A 17,145-nucleotide genomic window follows, 5' to 3' on the forward strand; every position below is an offset into this window, starting at 1 on the left:
CGACATTCTTCATACAAATACCGTAAATTATAGTTGAAACGAGTTCGTTCAATGAAATGTCATTCAAACGATTTGACACTTTCAATCTACAGCTTAGCAGTAGTCGAACATCGTGTATAAAGCATGATTCTACTGATGTATGAAAAAACCCATCCACTATCATATAACTAGCAAACAATAATACACTGTGAAGCGGAACCACACAAAAATTTCGTACAAACAATGTGCTTTATGTCGTGAATACTACAAGCAACGATGCCAAATACGAATTTCATCTTCAGTTGAGTTTGGTTAGTGGAGACATAAGCTACCGCGCTTCCAAATTAGATTGTCCCATCGAACAGAACTTTTTTGAAAATCGTTTATTTTTTATCATTCATTCATATATTCATTAATAAATATATCAATCACAAAGATACAGGATTGAAAAATATCGAGAAAAAGTTTAAGTAAAAAACGAAAGGAAAACGATAAATTAACAAACTGATAACGGATTGAATAAAAAAAAGAGAAGTGAAAAAAGCATGGCAAACGATCAATATAATCACACTGCGTGGAGTAATGGTGATGCGACTAATATTCAAGATGGTCTTTCGGCTCAAGAATTGTTCGCAAATCGTGATGGCTTAACATACAAGTAAGTATTGGAGCACCGTTCTGTGTGTTTTCTTTTATTCTATAAATATATCAATTTATCTAGTGTCGAATCGACGTTTTTATGCCTATTTTGCCATACATAACAGCAGTATTACGCGCGTTGTACGGAAATGTTTAAATTGAATTAAAGAACGAGAATATTAGTAATTGCCTATTGCCACGTGAGATTCTGTGAACTCGATATTTGTTCTTATCAATTGTGTTTATGAATAGAGGTTTTTTAAACAACATTTTTTTTTTCGTTTCACCAACCGGATTTTTATAGTACTTAAATACATTTTTTTGATTCTTATTAGAATTTTTGTATTATAGTTTTTTTGTATGTCGCTGATTATAAACAAGCAGATTTGAAAGAATTTAAAAATCAAGTACGCAAATATGATTTAATTAGTTGTGTAAACATACATTTTACTTTCTTATATGTAGTCGCAATATAGTTTGTTATTGTTTACCTTTCAGTGATTTCATCATTTTACCTGGATACATTGATTTCACCGCCGATGATGTTGATCTCGCGTCGCCGTTGACCAAGCAAATTTCATTGAGAGCGCCATTGGTATCATCGCCCATGGATACAGTTACTGAATCCGATATGGCTATCGCTATGGCTGTAAGTAATATTCCACGTTCATTTAATATGAATAGGACTCAAAATAGAGCGAATTAAATAAACGCATAAATCTACTGTGCTTTGTGTGTAGAAACTCCAAAAAATACAGTAGTGGATTAAGAAAACAAATTAATTGAACTTCGAAGTACTTGATCCATTTAGAGATTAGCAACGTTAGCATTACAATCCAAACGCCCCATCACAGACAGTGATGTGTTAACTAATGACTATTTAATATAATCATATTGGTTATTGTTTATTATTTTGATACCAGAGAGAAATGTAAACAGTCATCAATCAACTCACGAAACAATTATTATTAAAACGTTATTAAAATGAATGTTTATTTTTTTTCCACTTTTTCCAAACAAAAAACAAATCAGCTGTGTGGCGGAATTGGTATTATTCATCACAACTGTACACCAGAGTATCAAGCAAATGAAGTGATGAAGGTTAAAAAGTATAAGCATGGATTCATACGAGATCCCGTCGTTATGGTATGACAGCAAATCAAACATTTTTATTCATTTTTTGATAAATGATCATTATTCTTTGTGAGTTGGATGTTAATCGTATTATCATGAAATGGAAACTTATTTTTACGTCTATAGAGTCCATCGAATCGTGTAACTGATGTACTTGAGGCAAAGAAGAAAAACGGTTTCACCGGCATTCCAATTACAGAAAATGGTAAATTCGAGGGGCAAATCACTTAAAAATTACTTATTAATTATTATTGATTGTTTTGCGATTATTCTTCGATTAGTTTCGATTATCGTCATTAATTGTAATATATGTATTACGTATGAGATTGTCAAATGACGATGATGGAAATTGAATCTATGTGAAATAAAAAGAGAGAGAGAGAGAGTGTGTGTGTGGATGAGTGAGTGAATGATAGATGATTGGGGAACCATTAGAATGTAAGAGAAAACATACAAAAGAAACAAAAGTCACAACAGCATATAACAGATTGCTGACGAAAAATTGAGATTTGGTAGTAGCAGTGGAGAGAACAACACACAAAGAATCAATGTTGTACACACAATAGCATTGCATCGGAACAACGTCACAACGACGACAACATGGCGGCGCAAACGGATAAACGAAAACTGTATCAACAGCAACAAGAAATCACATTGGGGTAACAATTGTCATATTTTGCATAGTAGCTAACGCATTCGCTGTTCAATATCGGCCACTGTCAACGACAAAGCGATTTGAATGTGTTGGTGTGACAGTGTATTTGATTGCGACATTTCAAACCAACAAGTCGGCAACAAGTCACATCGTCTTGAACCATCATCAGTGTAAGAACTAAAATTGCTGCGCATAAATTTTCAGTTTGCATTGAAAGTGAAATATTCTCTCGAATTGGATTTTTGTCGGTTTTTCCAAAAAAAAGTGTTCGGTAAGTATTATTTTAAAATATAATATTAAACAGAATTTTCGAATTTTTTACAAAAAATTGACTGCATGCTAGAATTAGATTGAGATAGAGAGAAACACATTGAACACAATACAAAATCATGTTAAATCATGAATTTCATCATTGCGCACAGTGGATTACGGGTACCGTTAGCCAATAGTGCGACGCAGTTTCTCATGATTTTTCAAAGCCCACTTTGACTACGACCCGTGTGTGAAAAAAGTGGCTGACTGACTGACTATGTCGATTTTGTATGAAAACCAATCATAGTTAACCGGCTGTCCCAAATTAAGCATTTAAAAACGACTATATATGACTATAGTTGACTATAGTTAGCTGCTTAACCAGTTAACAACAATCGACAACAATCGGCTAGAATCGAATAGAATCGATTGTAGTTAACTGGTTGAGCAGCTGACTATAGTCAACTATAGTTATATATAGTCGTTTTTAAATGCTTAATTTGGGACAGCCGGTTAACTATGATTGGTTTTCATACAAAATCGACATAGTCAGTCAGTCAGTCAGCCACTTTTTTTACACACGGGGATATGCAATTGAATCTTTTTTAAAGATTTTTTTTCAAATATTTTTTTTTTGTTTTCAACATTCATTCATTGGCAGGAACAACAAATCGAACACATCAAATGTCGAAGAAGAATATGGACACATTTTTAGTTCTTACACTGGTAATCGTTCACAAACCGACCACAACGATGTCAGAACCCGGAAAATATGAATACAAAGGATCGGTAAGTTTTTTTGCATTGCATTTTCTTCATTGTGAAATGAATTTTAATTCTATCGTATCGAATTTGTATCGTTCAGTTTCTATTTTGCCCAAACTACGAACCGGTCCGCAGTCGTATTCTTTCCGGCAACCAAAGTTAACTTTAGCATAAAGTTAAAGAAATGTATCTGCGGTCGTTCCCGGGGGGTATGTTATAATTCGAATCAATTTCATTGCTTTCATTTAATTTCATCTACTGCAATTTATGTTCATTGTTTGTTTTTCTGTTATTGTATGTATCTAGGTAGTGACCAGCAGACCCAGAAGTACTATTATATAGTAAGCTAGTATTTTTTTTATTCTCTTCCACAGAATCGCGATTACAACTACCAAATCTCAATTTAAAGCAATTGCTGGACATTATTGTTGTTGTGGCTATTGCTTTGCAATTTTTTCATTATATGTTTCCGATTATTTTTCGATTATTCTCCGATTACTTATCGATTATTTTAAATTTTATTCTTTTCTTTTGTGATTCTCCCCTTAGGTAAATTAGGTGGACGTTTAGTTGGAATTGTAACATCACGCGATATTGACTTTCGTGAACACGATGGCCAATTATTATTGTCGGATGTCATGACGAAATTGGATGATATGATTACTGCACCAAATGGAGTTACGTTACAAGAAGCTAATCGAATATTGGAAACTAGCAAAAAGGGAAAGCTTCCAATTGTAAATGATGCCGGTGAATTGGTAGCATTAATTGCAAGAACCGATTTGAAAAAGGCACGCAGTTATCCAAATGCATCAAAGGACAGTAATAAACAATTGCTTGTCGGTGCTGCCATTGGCACACGGTTAGAAGATCGTAATCGTCTGGCTCAACTTGTACAAGCCGGAGTTGATGTTGTCGTATTAGATTCATCGCAAGGCAATTCCGTTTACCAGTTAGACATGATTCGGTTTATTAAAAATACATATCCAGCTCTTCAAATTATTGCTGGAAATGTGGTTACTAGACAACAAGCTAAAAATCTTATTGATGCTGGAGCTGATGCACTTCGTGGTTAGTAGTTTTATTATATACATTTATTCTTTTGATTTTCGCTCTGAAATTTTAGTCTCTTTGCTGATTTTAAATAAGCATAAATGAATATAATCTCCTTTTCACGCTCATACAAAAACAAATGCGATTCTATGTTTATTTCAAACAATATCTTCTTGCAGTTGGTATGGGTAGCGGTTCAATTTGTATTACACAAGAAGTTATGGCTTGCGGATGTCCACAAGCTACTGCCGTTTATCAAGTTAGCTCATATGCTCGGGAATTTGGTGTTCCAATTATTGCGGATGGTGGCATCAGTTCAATTGGTCAAATTGTTAAAGCATTGGCACTTGGCGCCTCAACTGTTATGATGGGCTCATTATTGGCTGGTACCAGTGAAGCACCAGGTATTTATTGAACCAGTTTATTATGAAAATCGGTCAATTTGTTTTACTTTTCGAAAAGAAGCATTTTTCTAATATTTAATTTACAATTCGTTTGTTTTACCGTATCCAGGCGAATACTATTTTTCAGACGGTGTTCGTTTAAAAAAATACCGTGGTATGGGCAGTTTAGAGGCGATGGAACGTAAAGATGCCAAAGGTGCTGCAATGAGCCGATACTTCCATACCGAAATTGATAAACTACATGTTGCACAAGGTGTTAGCGGTAGTATTGTTGACAAGGGATCAGCTTTATTGTTCTTGCCATATTTGAAATGCGGTTTACAACATAGTTGCCAAGATATTGGTGCACGTTCGGTTTTAGCTCTCAGGTTTAATATAATATTTTGTAAATGAATTTGTTAACATCAATACATGATTAATATAAAATTGTTTTTTTTTTCTTTTCTAATAGAAAAATGATATACACAGGCGAATTACGTTTCATGAAACGTACACATTCAGCACAACTTGAAGGCAATGTGCACGGACTATTTTCATATGAGAAACGCCTTTTCTGATTATCAAAAGAGACCAAACAAAATATCGCATTTGGTCAATCGATTTTAAACTCAAGACCTTCACACATATATAAATAGTTATATTTTTTATCACATATTGTACTTATAAAAATAAACGAAAGAATAGAAACTCAATCGCCATGTTTATATTTAGACGAACGTAGGAGAAAATGAAATTAATCGTCACAGGCTGTGCAATACCACGGCATCGTCATCGTGTTCTTCAGAATCGAATTTCGCTTGTTTCAACGTCAACGCTGTCAATTCCAGTTCTTTCTGTCTAATTTGAGGGTTATTTTAAGCCAATTTCCCAAATATTGATTTTATACTACGTATGTATTTGTGTATGTTTGTCACCAATGTCCTAGATGAGATGATAGATTAGGCACTTTATAGAATGTATCAAAAGTGAACTTTTAAACGAATTAAAATTCGATGAAATTATAGATAAGTCCATAATGCTTAAATACAGAAAAGTTCTGGTTTAACTACTGAATTTTCTTTGAAAATATATATTTTTTTAAATCTTCTATCAACCAATTTCGATTGATTTGTTCTCTTGAATTTTTGAATGATTATGAAGTATTCTCATTTAATCAGTAGCCAATGAACTGATTAAAAAAAAGAATTCAAAGATACGTCGATACATTTGTATTCAAAACATTATAGAATCGAATACCTGACCAAAAATAAACAATTAATGTTGTGTTAATAAAGCCGTCGCTATCAAATATGACTGAAAAATTCATAATCTCAAAAAAATTTATAAATAAAAAAAGACATTGTAACATTGAGGAGAGTCGTTAAAATGACAAACGACCAACAAAAATTAAAATGAAATCAATAAAGATATAATATAAGTAAAGTCAATTGGCAGGCTTATTCTCTTTTATTTACTTTTGACAAAAATCTATTAATACTATGAAATTTAAATGATGTTATTGAAATTAAAACGCAATTATCGAGAATAATTGGTTTGAATTCTATGCATGAATTTATTTTTCAAAACCTAGTCAATATATTTAAATTGAAAAAAAAAAAAAAAACATCGTGTCTCCTATTTTCATCGTGATTCTCATATAGAAAGATAGATAGAGAGAGAGAGAGAGAGAGAGAGAGAGAGAGAAAGAGAGAGAGAGGAGAGAGATGATAGACGATATAGAAAATGATAAGAACCCGTGTTTTCTCTATGTGCCTTTGAAATGGCACGGACGCAGAAGTCTGCACCTTTGCGTGTATGTATAAAGAATGAAAGAGATGTGAGAGTGTAGCTATGTATGTGTATGTGTGCGACATTAGTTGGACGTCTGAATACAAGTGAACAGTATCATCATTGAATACGCAAAGGTGCGGACTACTGCGATTGTGCCATTTGAAAGGCACAACGAGAGAACACGGGAACATCCAAAAATTATTCAAAAAAGTGTTCTGCTTCATGTTTGAGAAAGTCCAAATTGAATATGTTAAGATTGAAGTGACCCGAGATTTCATTTGAAAATAAAAAGGGCAACATGATTTTTGTTACATAGAGTTGTAAATTATACTGTCATTTTATTTTCAAAGAAACCATAACGCAGTCTCTCAATTGGAAAGATAGATTTAGAAAATGTGTTAAAATTTAAATATTGTTAGGAGGAGTTAAAGGTTCCCAGTTCGTTCGATTTAAGTGTTGGTCTGTTGTTTGTGTGGAATTTGGTGTTTGTGATTGAGCTTGCTGAGCTTGTGTCTGCTTTTCGATAATAGGCGTGGTAACCACAGATGTACGATTACCATTACATTCGAGCGTCATCAATATTTCGGGTGAGTCATTTGGCTGATTATATGTCGCATTGTTGGTTGACGATTCCGAATTATGCTCTGATTTTGATAATGGTTGAATAGAATTTTCCGAAATATGCGGACCATAAGATGAACTAAACCATTAAATATGTCAGTAATTAATTTTTATGACATTTCCATGGAAATTAGATTTTTTTTACCTTAAATCACTTATTATAGGAATATATTCTGGTGCTTGGTAATGATAGGTATTTTGAAACATGCCATAATCAGCGGTCGAATGCCACGTTGATGCATAACTCAAGTTTGTCAAAGCTGGTGTATTCAGCATATTGCCATAAATTTGTGATGGTGATGCTGGTGTTGGATGATACATTTGATGTGTGTTTGGTGCTGTTGCTGTTGCATAGAATTGTGGTGGTGAATTATTACCGTTTGGCATTTGATAAAGATCGACTTGAGCTGTTGCACCCGTTGAGTAAGCCTGCGAAGCCAAATGATGTGATGTATAAACGGGCGAATCGCCAGAATGTGTCGGCGAAACGGCTGATGCTTTAAAATGAAATATATATATATATATATATGGTGATTATTATTTTTTTTTGACTAACTCAAGTGATTTTGATTACAACTATTTTTTAAAGTCTATTTGTGAAAAAATATCGACCGGAATTTAACTACCAATCTATTTTTCATTGCTAAATAATTTATTTGGACTCAAAGAAAAAAAAAAAGATTTACTTATTGGGCTACCCGGTGTGGTGGTCGACCAATATGAGGTTGTTGAATTTTGCCAATTTGGATGAGGGTAGCTGGCATAAATGGAGGAAGGAACTGGATCTAATGGTAAATAACCAGACGGCGATGATGACGGTGGTGATAAATTATTATTGCTAATGGCTCGTGGACGATGTGTTGTATATGGTACTGACCGGGCGGTCGTTGTTCTCACTGTAGCAACTGTTCCATATCTCTCGCATGACGTTGTTGTATTATTCACTTCATGTAGTTGATTATCTTGTTTGTTTTCAATTTGTCGTCGATTGTGACTTACTATTCCAACGGATCCAGAATGAGTGGGTGATGAAGATGCATATGATGATGCTGGTGGTATGTACCTAAGGTGAGAATCACAAAAGAAAATAATCGAATTAATTCAAAATAATCGACAAATAATCAATAAAAATGTGAAATAATTCTGAATGAAATATATATATATATATTAGCATCAAGCAATTATCTTGAACAAATTGAGATTTGGTAGTTGTAATCGCGATTCTGTGGAAGAGAGCGAAAAGATACTAGCTTACTATAGAATAGTACTTCTGGGTCTGCTGGTCACTACCTAGATACATACAATAAGATAAAAACAAACAATGAACATAAATTGCAGTAGATGAAATTAAATGAAAGCAATGAAATTGATTCGAATTATAACATACCCCCCGGGAACGACCGCAGATACATTTCTTTAACTTTATGCTAAAGTTAACTTTGGTTGCCGGAAAGAATACGATTGCGGACCGGTTCGTAGTTGGGGCAAAATAGAAACTGAACGATACAAATTCGATACGATAGAATTAAAATTCATTTCACAATGAAGAAAATGCAATGCAAAAAAACTTACCGATACTTTGTATTCATATTCACCGGTTTTATTTATTGGTCAAATGTTCGGTGTGTTTGTATGTTGCCGGAAAGAACACGATGCGGATCGGTTCGTAGTTGGGGCAAACTAGAAACTGATCGATACAAATGCGATACGATAAAATTGAAATTAATTTCACAATGAAGAAACATGGGAGCGACATAACAAAACTTGACATGAGCGCCAGACCCTCATAACTGAAAATGGTACAAATTCGCAATAGATGGTGCTTATAAATCGACAAACAAGGTTAGATTTTATTAGAAGAAAAATGAAAAATACTGAAATATTTTTAAAATACTTAATTTTAAAGATTTTTTAATAAAATTTAAATGATGTGACTTCTAGCGCTTCTTTGATTACAATTGTTTTCAAAGTATTATAGAAAATATCAAATGTGATATTTGATGTTTCGATATGTCAAAAATGTTGCATTAGTTAAAATTCAATTTAAAAAAACATTCAATTGCATATCGTAGTCTAAGTAGACTTTGAAAAATCATAAGAAACTGCGTCGCACAATTGGCTAACGGTACCCGTAATCCACTGTGCGCAATGATGAAATTCATGATTGGACATTAGGGTGGAACATTTTTTTGAATTTCGAGGCATATCTTGATAGGCCACTTGAGAAAACATGTCCCCAGATTCAAGATATGAAGGAATTTAATTATTTTCGTTAATATTATTGCAAAACTCATTCAATTTATACAATTTTGCAAGAAAAAAATATATGAGAACCTGGCGTGAAAGAGATGGCGCTTCTTAAATCGAGTCGCGTTGAAAGCCGACTGTAAGTGATACTCGAAAATGTACCTCCTTTCCTTTCAAGTCGTTGTCTTATATGGAATCGCAAGTTGAAAATTTCTTCATATCTTGAATCTGGGGACTATAAGACATGTTTTCTGAAATGGCCATAAAATTGTGCCAAAAATGTTCCACCCTATTGGACATGATTTTGTATTGTATTCTCTCTATCTCAATCTCATTCTACCACGCAGTCAATTTTTTTTTTTTTTTTAATCGACAATTCTGTTTAATTTTATATTTTAAAATAACACTTACCGAACACTTTCTCTGGAAAAACCGACAAAAATCCAATTCGAGAGAATATTTCACTTTCAATGTAAAATGAAAATTTATGCGCAGCAATTTTAGTTCTTACACTGGTGATGGTTCGACACGATGTGACTTATTGCCAGCTTGTTGGTTTGAAATGTCACAGTCAAATACACTCTCACATCAACACATTCAAATCGGTTTGTCGTTGATAGTGACCGATATCGAACAGCGAATGCGTTAGCTACTATGCAAAATTTTGACAATTATGACAACAGAGTAGAATATTCAAACGAACTTACCCGAATATGATTTCTTGTTGCTGTTGATACAGTTTTCGTTTATCCGTTTGCGTCGCCATGTTGTCGTTGTGACGATGTTCCGATGCAATGCTACTGTGTGTACAACATTGATTCTTTGTGTGTTTTTCTCTCCACTGCTACTACCAAATCTCAATTTTTCGTCAGCAATTTGTTTGCTGTCGCGACTTTTGTTTCTTTTGTATGTTTTGTCTTACATTCTAATGGTTTCCCAATCATCTATCACTCACTCACTCATCCACACACACACACTCTCTTTTTATTTCACATAGATTCAATTTCCATCATCGTCATTTGAAAATCTCATACGTAATACATATATTACAATTAATGTATGAATGTGAATGACGATAATCGAAACTTATCGAAAAATAATTGTAAAACAATCAATAATAATTAATAAGCAATGGTATGTACCATCCATAATTGCTACCATCTCGTGAATAAATAGCATCTGGTCGTTCTTTTGCATCAAGGAATGCTTTGGCAAATGGATTGTACTTAATTTTTAGCGATGTCACCTCTTCGTTTTGATATGCTGTCACAGCAATAAATTGTGTTTCTGGGTACGGATATGGAATGACACGACGATGTTCCGAGTTGACACGAACCAATAAAATTCTTGGCTCGTATTTGTGTAACGAATTGAGCATAATTTGTCCATTTCCATTGGCTTTATTAGTTAGCTTAACTTTAGCAAATGATATAGGCTCTTTCATCCAATGTGCACCAAAATTTGGTGACTCAGGATGGACATAAATTGGATTATTCGGTGGAGCTTCTGCTTTTCCACCAGGGACCTGTAGACGAAGAAAATACACAGATATACATAAAGGCGAGCATTTGCAATTTTTGACATTCATAGCAACTGCCATTAAATATTTAGCAATCTTATTTTTTTTTACTATGTATTGAATATAAAGAAATTCCGAAGCGTTTAAAAGGAGATAGCTGAAAAAAATACGTTGAAGAAAACTGATTTGTTAATTAGCACATTGCAACTTGATTGTTTCTCTTTTCAATGACGAGCTTATACGTGCATCTATATATATTTACAATGTTTCTTCTCATTTTTTCCTCTCTCTACCTCTCTCTTTTTGTTTTGTTCATTGATTAACAACTTCAAATGTACTCTTTTTGTTTTTAAACGAAAAAGAAAAAAATTTGTTCATGAGTTTGTGTGAGAACATCAAGACCCAATTTGGTTAGGCACAGCGATCGAAACTAGTGTGATATTTTTCAAATAAACCGATTTCGGAACGATTTCGCTTCTGATTAGTTTTATTTGTGTTTTGAACAAACCGGATCACCTTCTGACGGTCAGACTTTTTCCTTTTTTTTTTTTGCTCTTCACTTTTTTGGCGAAAATCCCTAGCAAATCGAAATGAATCATCAATTTTCTCAATTTCAATGAACCATTTTTGGAACGTTACGCTTGGTCCGGTTTGTTTCAGTAAAAAAAAACCTTTTCGTTTGATGGTTGGCTGCACTATTACATCAATATTTATTTTGAGCGCCATTTCAATAAATATTTCAAATGTCTAAAACTTACCCATTCACCGTTCACATACTTCCATCGATGATTATCAATTTGCACAAATTCTAAATAGAATGAGTACATAGCAGCCGGATCAAGATTGCTAGCAGTAATCTTTACTACAGGAAACATACGACTGAAAAGAAAAATACGATGGAAAATATTTATAAAAGCCCCATGTACAACATATTTAACATAATTTTCATTGCATTTATTTATAATGTCTAAAAGAATAAAGAACGTTATACACAGTTTATCAATTAGTGAGTTTTTCACGCAACAGAATGTTCTGGGAAATACATCTCATTCGATTGCTAATTTTTTTACCTCTGTTCAAAATCACTATATTATATATTGTATACAGATTGTCGGCAGCCTTTATGTTATTCGAAAAAGCATTTTTGTTTTTTAAAATGGATTTTTATTTTCTCTTTCAATGGATTCTAATGGAATCGGATTGAGTCTCAGTTTCAAAGAAATAAAAAGAGAAAAAAAGATGGAGAAACTCCGGATTTATTTAGTTTTGAAATTGTGTGAAAAAAAATTGACCAAAAATACCGAGATAACTAATGCAATCGATCGCGCCAAAATCGTGAGCAATTGATTAAGTTGGAATGGAGTCTTCTCGTTTTTCTGTATTTATTTGATTTTCAATCAAGCCAGTTATGGAACATACATGTTTGTGTTCATGATCCGTATTAACATAGTTAAACACACTTAATTTGACTTACCGGCCATTTTTCGTGACAATCATTTCATTGGTTAAGTTTTGAAAGCGCATCCACAAATCTATTCATTTTGAGAATAAAAAAATACGATTTTTTTTTATTTGAATAAAATATTCTTTCAGAATACTTTTGGATATCTTACCGCGGTCATCCAACATGACACATAAGTTACGGTCAGTATCTGGGCTACGGCTACGGTCGCTCGATGTGGACGTCAATAAACTGTTACTTGAACTCGGTATTAATGGTTCGATTGTTGACATAGTATGCGAGCTCGACATTTTTGCTCTAGGAATTAGTTAAAGACAAGAATTAAAAAAAAAAACTTATCAAATTAAAAAATAATATAGACTATTGGTATCAATCTCAATATGCGAAATATCCAAGCCATAATTTCCCTTGCAATAGATATCAAATTTAAAATAAGGTATTCCAGCTTCAGACTTTTAAAAGTAATAATATTTTTTGAAATTGGTAAAACTAAATTCAATCAACTCATATTTGAGGCCGGTCAAAACATAGCGGCATCTTTAAACTGAATGGTCTGAATACTGTGAGCACAAATAATAGTCGTTTATGACAGGTAATAGAGTTTTCAAAAGAAAAAAAACAAAACATTTCATGGCATAAAATACGGATGGTTAAAATCCTTATAACAATAAGCAATAAAATGTATGGTATAAAGGGATATCAATAATATTAACATTTGCATGCATTATGAATAAAAAAAGGGTGTACATGTACATCTCAATTGATGTGTTTCGATCAATTTTAAACTGTATTCTTCTATTTTAGGTGAAAGTAAATTCAATACATTCCCATCGAATAATTATTGACAAAAATTTCATTTCAGATATAATTAAGTTAAAGAAGAAGATATAACAAAGTGCAATGCAACATAAAATTTGAAATGAACTATCAACAACCGAGTTTATTTTTTATTGTAAAGGGATGGCGGTGGCTGTGATCATACAATATTTTTTTATTGCAGGGTTTATTACGTATTATTGTTTGCTGTATTATTGAACCTGTATGGCTTATGTCGGAAGAGTTTACAGGTTGTCTTTACATGTTATTCAACACTTCATCAAATTGAAACGTGGCTCCGTTTTTTTTTTTTTCAAAGACAAATATTTCCTTTCATTGGTCTGTTTTCTTCTTCTGTAATATTTAGAACTCTCTCTCTCTCACACACTCTTTTTTTGTGACTACGTATATAACTCATTCATCCGAAAAATGATCGGAAATTATTAAAGAGAATCACGGTATGAAACAGATATTTTTCTTCTTCTTATTTATATGAAGGTGTCAATGCTGCTTCGATTTGACTGTATCGAATAAGTTTTGGGTTTTTAATGTCGACAATCGAAAAAGAAACTATTCGCTAATTGAAAAACAAGAGAAAAAAGACAATAATAAGAAAAACGCCGCAAAAACAAGAATAAAATTACAAATCGACAAGATAGTAAATGCGCCACTATGTAATTTTTGGTTGAGTACATAAACTTTTCAATTTAAATTTGTTTGCTTATTTAGTTGAAATACGACTGTATGTATTGGCGGTTATTTACTGTCACAACTATCTATAGCAGAGAAGAGGTTCAATGGTAAGTGATTTCTTTTCACTTCATCAAATTTGGATACATTTTTCGACAAATTTTTACAGATATTTCGTTTTTTCTATGTTTCATTTACAAAGAAGAAACAAGAATATTGACCAATTATTTTAATTAAATCTTCAGTTTTACTATCATATAGATTTTAAAATATGCAAAACTGAGAAAATATATTGCGTTTAAACAAAAATATTTGATAAGCAACAAAAAATAGCGCATTGAGTGATAATTTTCAACGTAAAATATATAATTATAAAAATATTTGATGGATATGTCGTCGCTCCACCAATTCAATTCGTTCAAAGCACACAAATCGGAACATTAAAAATGGCATATATGGCTGAGAAAAAAACACCTATAGAATTATATACATACGTGTAATGTTAGCTTTAAGTAAATAATTCATTTCTATTTGTGCATGCAGATTGAACACAAGATAGAGTACATGTGTCGAAAAAGACATATATGGACGAAATGAGTACACGGCAACATAGAGAGAAGACAATATTTTTAAAAAGAAAAGAGACCGAGCGTAACGTAACAAATGAACGAATAGAAAAAGAAAAACATCAACAATAACAAACCTAACAAAGGGAAATATGGACGAATCGTTGGATCGGACAAATGAACAACAATCGATTGCATGCCTGAGACTTTAAATTGTAAATATTTGAATGAATATATTCGAAAGGAGCAAATGCAAAGAGAGAAAAAATGTAAGACCAATCGTTGGAATTGAGGAAAAAAGAAAAATAAGCGTAATTGATACAATATAAAATAAAAAAAGCTTGAAATTGAATAATAACGAACTTTTGGGGTGACGCGTTCAGATGAGCAATAGAGAGAGAAATCAAACTTGGATTTGGAAAAAAAGTTCGTCATGTTTGTTCCATTTCAATATATAAAGTTGCCGTTTAACGCCGATCGAAATGATGATCGCGGTGTTCTCTCAATTTAAATGTGTAATGAAGAAGAGACGAAAAAATAATATATATTGTAAGCAGATAGTTACTGATGAAAAAAAGACCTTTCTGGTATTTTTAATAAAATCGACACGACTGTTTGTTTTACAATATAAATAGTACACACCAAAAAGGTAAATTCGAATCGTAATTTATTCTAAAATGGCCACCAATTACAAATAAATAAGAAAATAAACACGAACAATCGTTTTCGAAGGAAATTGACATCGGCATTGAAATCATTGGATTTTAGTTTGATACAGCATTACATTTTTTTTGAGTAGTAGGAATTGTTTTTGGCAGTCACCGTCAAACATTTGAAACATCATTTGAATTTACTTCGTGGTCCAATTTATGGATTTTTAATCACTTGATTGTTTGGCTCGAACATCTAAATTTACAATGAAAAAACATACCACGTAATGTCCTAAATGAAACAAAAAAGCAAATCCATTACAAGAAAACCAAGCCGAATATTGCGTTAAACATATATTTTTCTACATGCTACGACAACGCCATCTCTGTTTCCCCATGTGTGTAGAGTATTTTCAATTGTTCAATATTGACAAATCATTCAAACGGGTCAATTTTGTACCGCAAAAATAGCTGTCATCGTGAAAATATGTCAACAATATTATTCATTGAAATTTTTGAAATTGACTGTGCCGTGTTTATTTTTTAAAACAATTTTCAAATGCATATTTCTGTAAATCTCATTTCAAAGTTTTAAAATATTTGTACAATTCTACATAAATAATATTTTAAATTTTTTAAACTGAAAGGAAATTTTCAGCATAGAAACAGCTTCTGCTGCAAGACCAAAGATGTCGTTTTCGGGGGAGATTCGTGTGACGATTTCATATAAAACATATAGCGCATAACTCGGTTAAGAAAACCTCAACGCGCACCATATTGACGCATATTGAGGCTTATGCGGCGGCGGCACCATCAAAAATATCAACCTTTTAATTTTTTATGTAGATTTTATTGCAAAGCAATAAACCAAATCGACACATGAAATATATGAATAAAAGACACACAAAAATGTCTCCATCTCAAATAAAACCAAAAAGCGAAACAAAATAAAACCAGTAGCTGATACAAAACAAAAGACAAAACAAAAGACAAAATGAAAGATCAAAAAAACAATCCGTCATTCATTTTATAATTGACGAAATACTGAACGAATAAGGCATATTACTGATCAAAGCACATCACGTTGTAGAAGAGATTGACAATAGAGAGTCCTATTATTGTTTTATCTATTTGATTTTGTACGTTTAAAAATTTATCGCTGAAAATCAAAATCAATGAAAACATTATCCTATATACATTTATAATTTGCGGAAGATCTAGAAGAAGATTTTCTCATGTTATACATAGTCACGCTCTGAAAATACGATGTGAGCCGCCGTGAGCAATATAAAGTTTTATGACATTAAATCAACATAAATGTTTTTTTTTTTTGCAAAAAGCATTCATGGAATTCCAATCGGTTAAAATTGTGCTGCTGGCGATGATGTTTAAAATTTGACTGATCTGACCTAAAAATGAAATTTTTTCAACTAAAATTTCTGATGAAAAAAAATGACACTAATACGCATTGCATGTAATGAGTGGGAACCGATTGTCACACTTACCGATTAGTTGATTTGCTAAATGCGCGTTCGTGGAAAATCACCCGAAAACAGAGAGAAGAACAATCGAAGATTTAGATCAGCGAAACGCTGATTTTCATTTATCCCTAGCTATTCTTTTTGATGATTTAAAAATTTTCCGATATCACCTAACCTATCCAAAGAGGTATTAAAAATTGCTCATTAGCAATGACTTGTTTAAAGTAGTGATGCTAATGAAATTCCATGCAAATGATCTCTTTTGTTTTCTATTTTGAGCCGCGTTTCTTTGCTAAATTAATTGTCCGTTATATATTTGAATATCCGAAGTAATTCTTCAGTAAATCACTAAACGCTATTGATTACAATACAAAATGAAAAGTTCAATTCACACTTTTGTTGTCTGAGTTTCCGTTGATTTGATCAGAATGATGAAAAAGGT

At 32.6% G+C, this 17,145-nt stretch overlaps 2 protein-coding genes and 1 long non-coding RNA gene across 5 annotated transcripts; 2 read left to right on the forward strand and 1 right to left on the reverse strand.

Annotated features, from left to right (window-relative positions):
* Positions 1-124: 124 nt before the first annotated feature.
* Positions 125-5,573, forward strand: LOC116352633 (inosine-5'-monophosphate dehydrogenase). The gene is made up of 8 exons (XM_031785365.1): positions 125-637; positions 1,117-1,267; positions 1,651-1,764; positions 1,879-1,957; positions 3,974-4,495; positions 4,657-4,881; positions 4,991-5,249; positions 5,333-5,573. The coding sequence occupies exons 1-8, from the start codon at positions 525-527 to the stop codon at positions 5,436-5,438; spliced, it is 1,569 nt and encodes a 522-aa protein (XP_031641225.1). The 5' UTR covers positions 125-524; the 3' UTR covers positions 5,439-5,573.
* LOC116352636 lies at positions 1,980-3,635 on the forward strand. Its single transcript, XR_004202307.1, has 3 exons — positions 1,980-2,678; positions 3,321-3,448; positions 3,525-3,635. It is a non-coding gene; the product is annotated as an uncharacterized LOC116352636 (long non-coding RNA).
* Positions 5,574-6,990: 1,417 nt separating the features above from the next.
* LOC116352640 (T-related protein) lies at positions 6,991-17,116 on the reverse strand. Of its 3 annotated transcripts, XM_031785370.1 has the most exons (8): positions 16,728-17,116; positions 12,652-12,797; positions 12,513-12,570; positions 11,797-11,917; positions 10,662-11,044; positions 7,959-8,335; positions 7,418-7,769; positions 6,991-7,351 (listed from the first exon to the last, which is right to left on the reverse strand). In XM_031785370.1, exons 2-8 carry the CDS (start codon positions 12,788-12,790, stop codon positions 7,057-7,059), a joined length of 1,725 nt encoding a protein of 574 aa, XP_031641230.1. In that variant the 5' UTR covers positions 12,791-12,797; positions 16,728-17,116; the 3' UTR covers positions 6,991-7,056. The 3 variants fall into 3 exon arrangements, 1 of the variants encoding a protein (XP_031641230.1); XR_004202309.1 differs by lacking the exons at positions 6,991-7,351; positions 7,418-7,769; positions 10,662-11,044; ... (2 more) ...; positions 12,652-12,797; positions 16,728-17,116 and adding exons at positions 8,528-8,562; positions 8,660-8,768; positions 8,845-8,959; positions 9,931-10,168; positions 10,227-10,604 and having other exon boundaries at positions 8,218-8,335; XR_004202308.1 differs by lacking the exons at positions 6,991-7,351; positions 7,418-7,769; positions 10,662-11,044; ... (2 more) ...; positions 12,652-12,797; positions 16,728-17,116 and adding exons at positions 8,528-8,562; positions 8,660-8,768; positions 8,845-9,062; positions 9,931-10,168; positions 10,227-10,602 and having other exon boundaries at positions 8,218-8,335.
* Between the last annotated feature and the right edge of the window lie 29 nt (positions 17,117-17,145).

This window comes from Contarinia nasturtii, unplaced genomic scaffold (genome assembly GCF_009176525.2).
Source record: "Contarinia nasturtii isolate CC-2019 unplaced genomic scaffold, AAFC_CNas_1.1 Cnas_scaffold_187, whole genome shotgun sequence".
NCBI classification, from domain to species: domain Eukaryota; kingdom Metazoa; phylum Arthropoda; class Insecta; order Diptera; family Cecidomyiidae; genus Contarinia; species Contarinia nasturtii.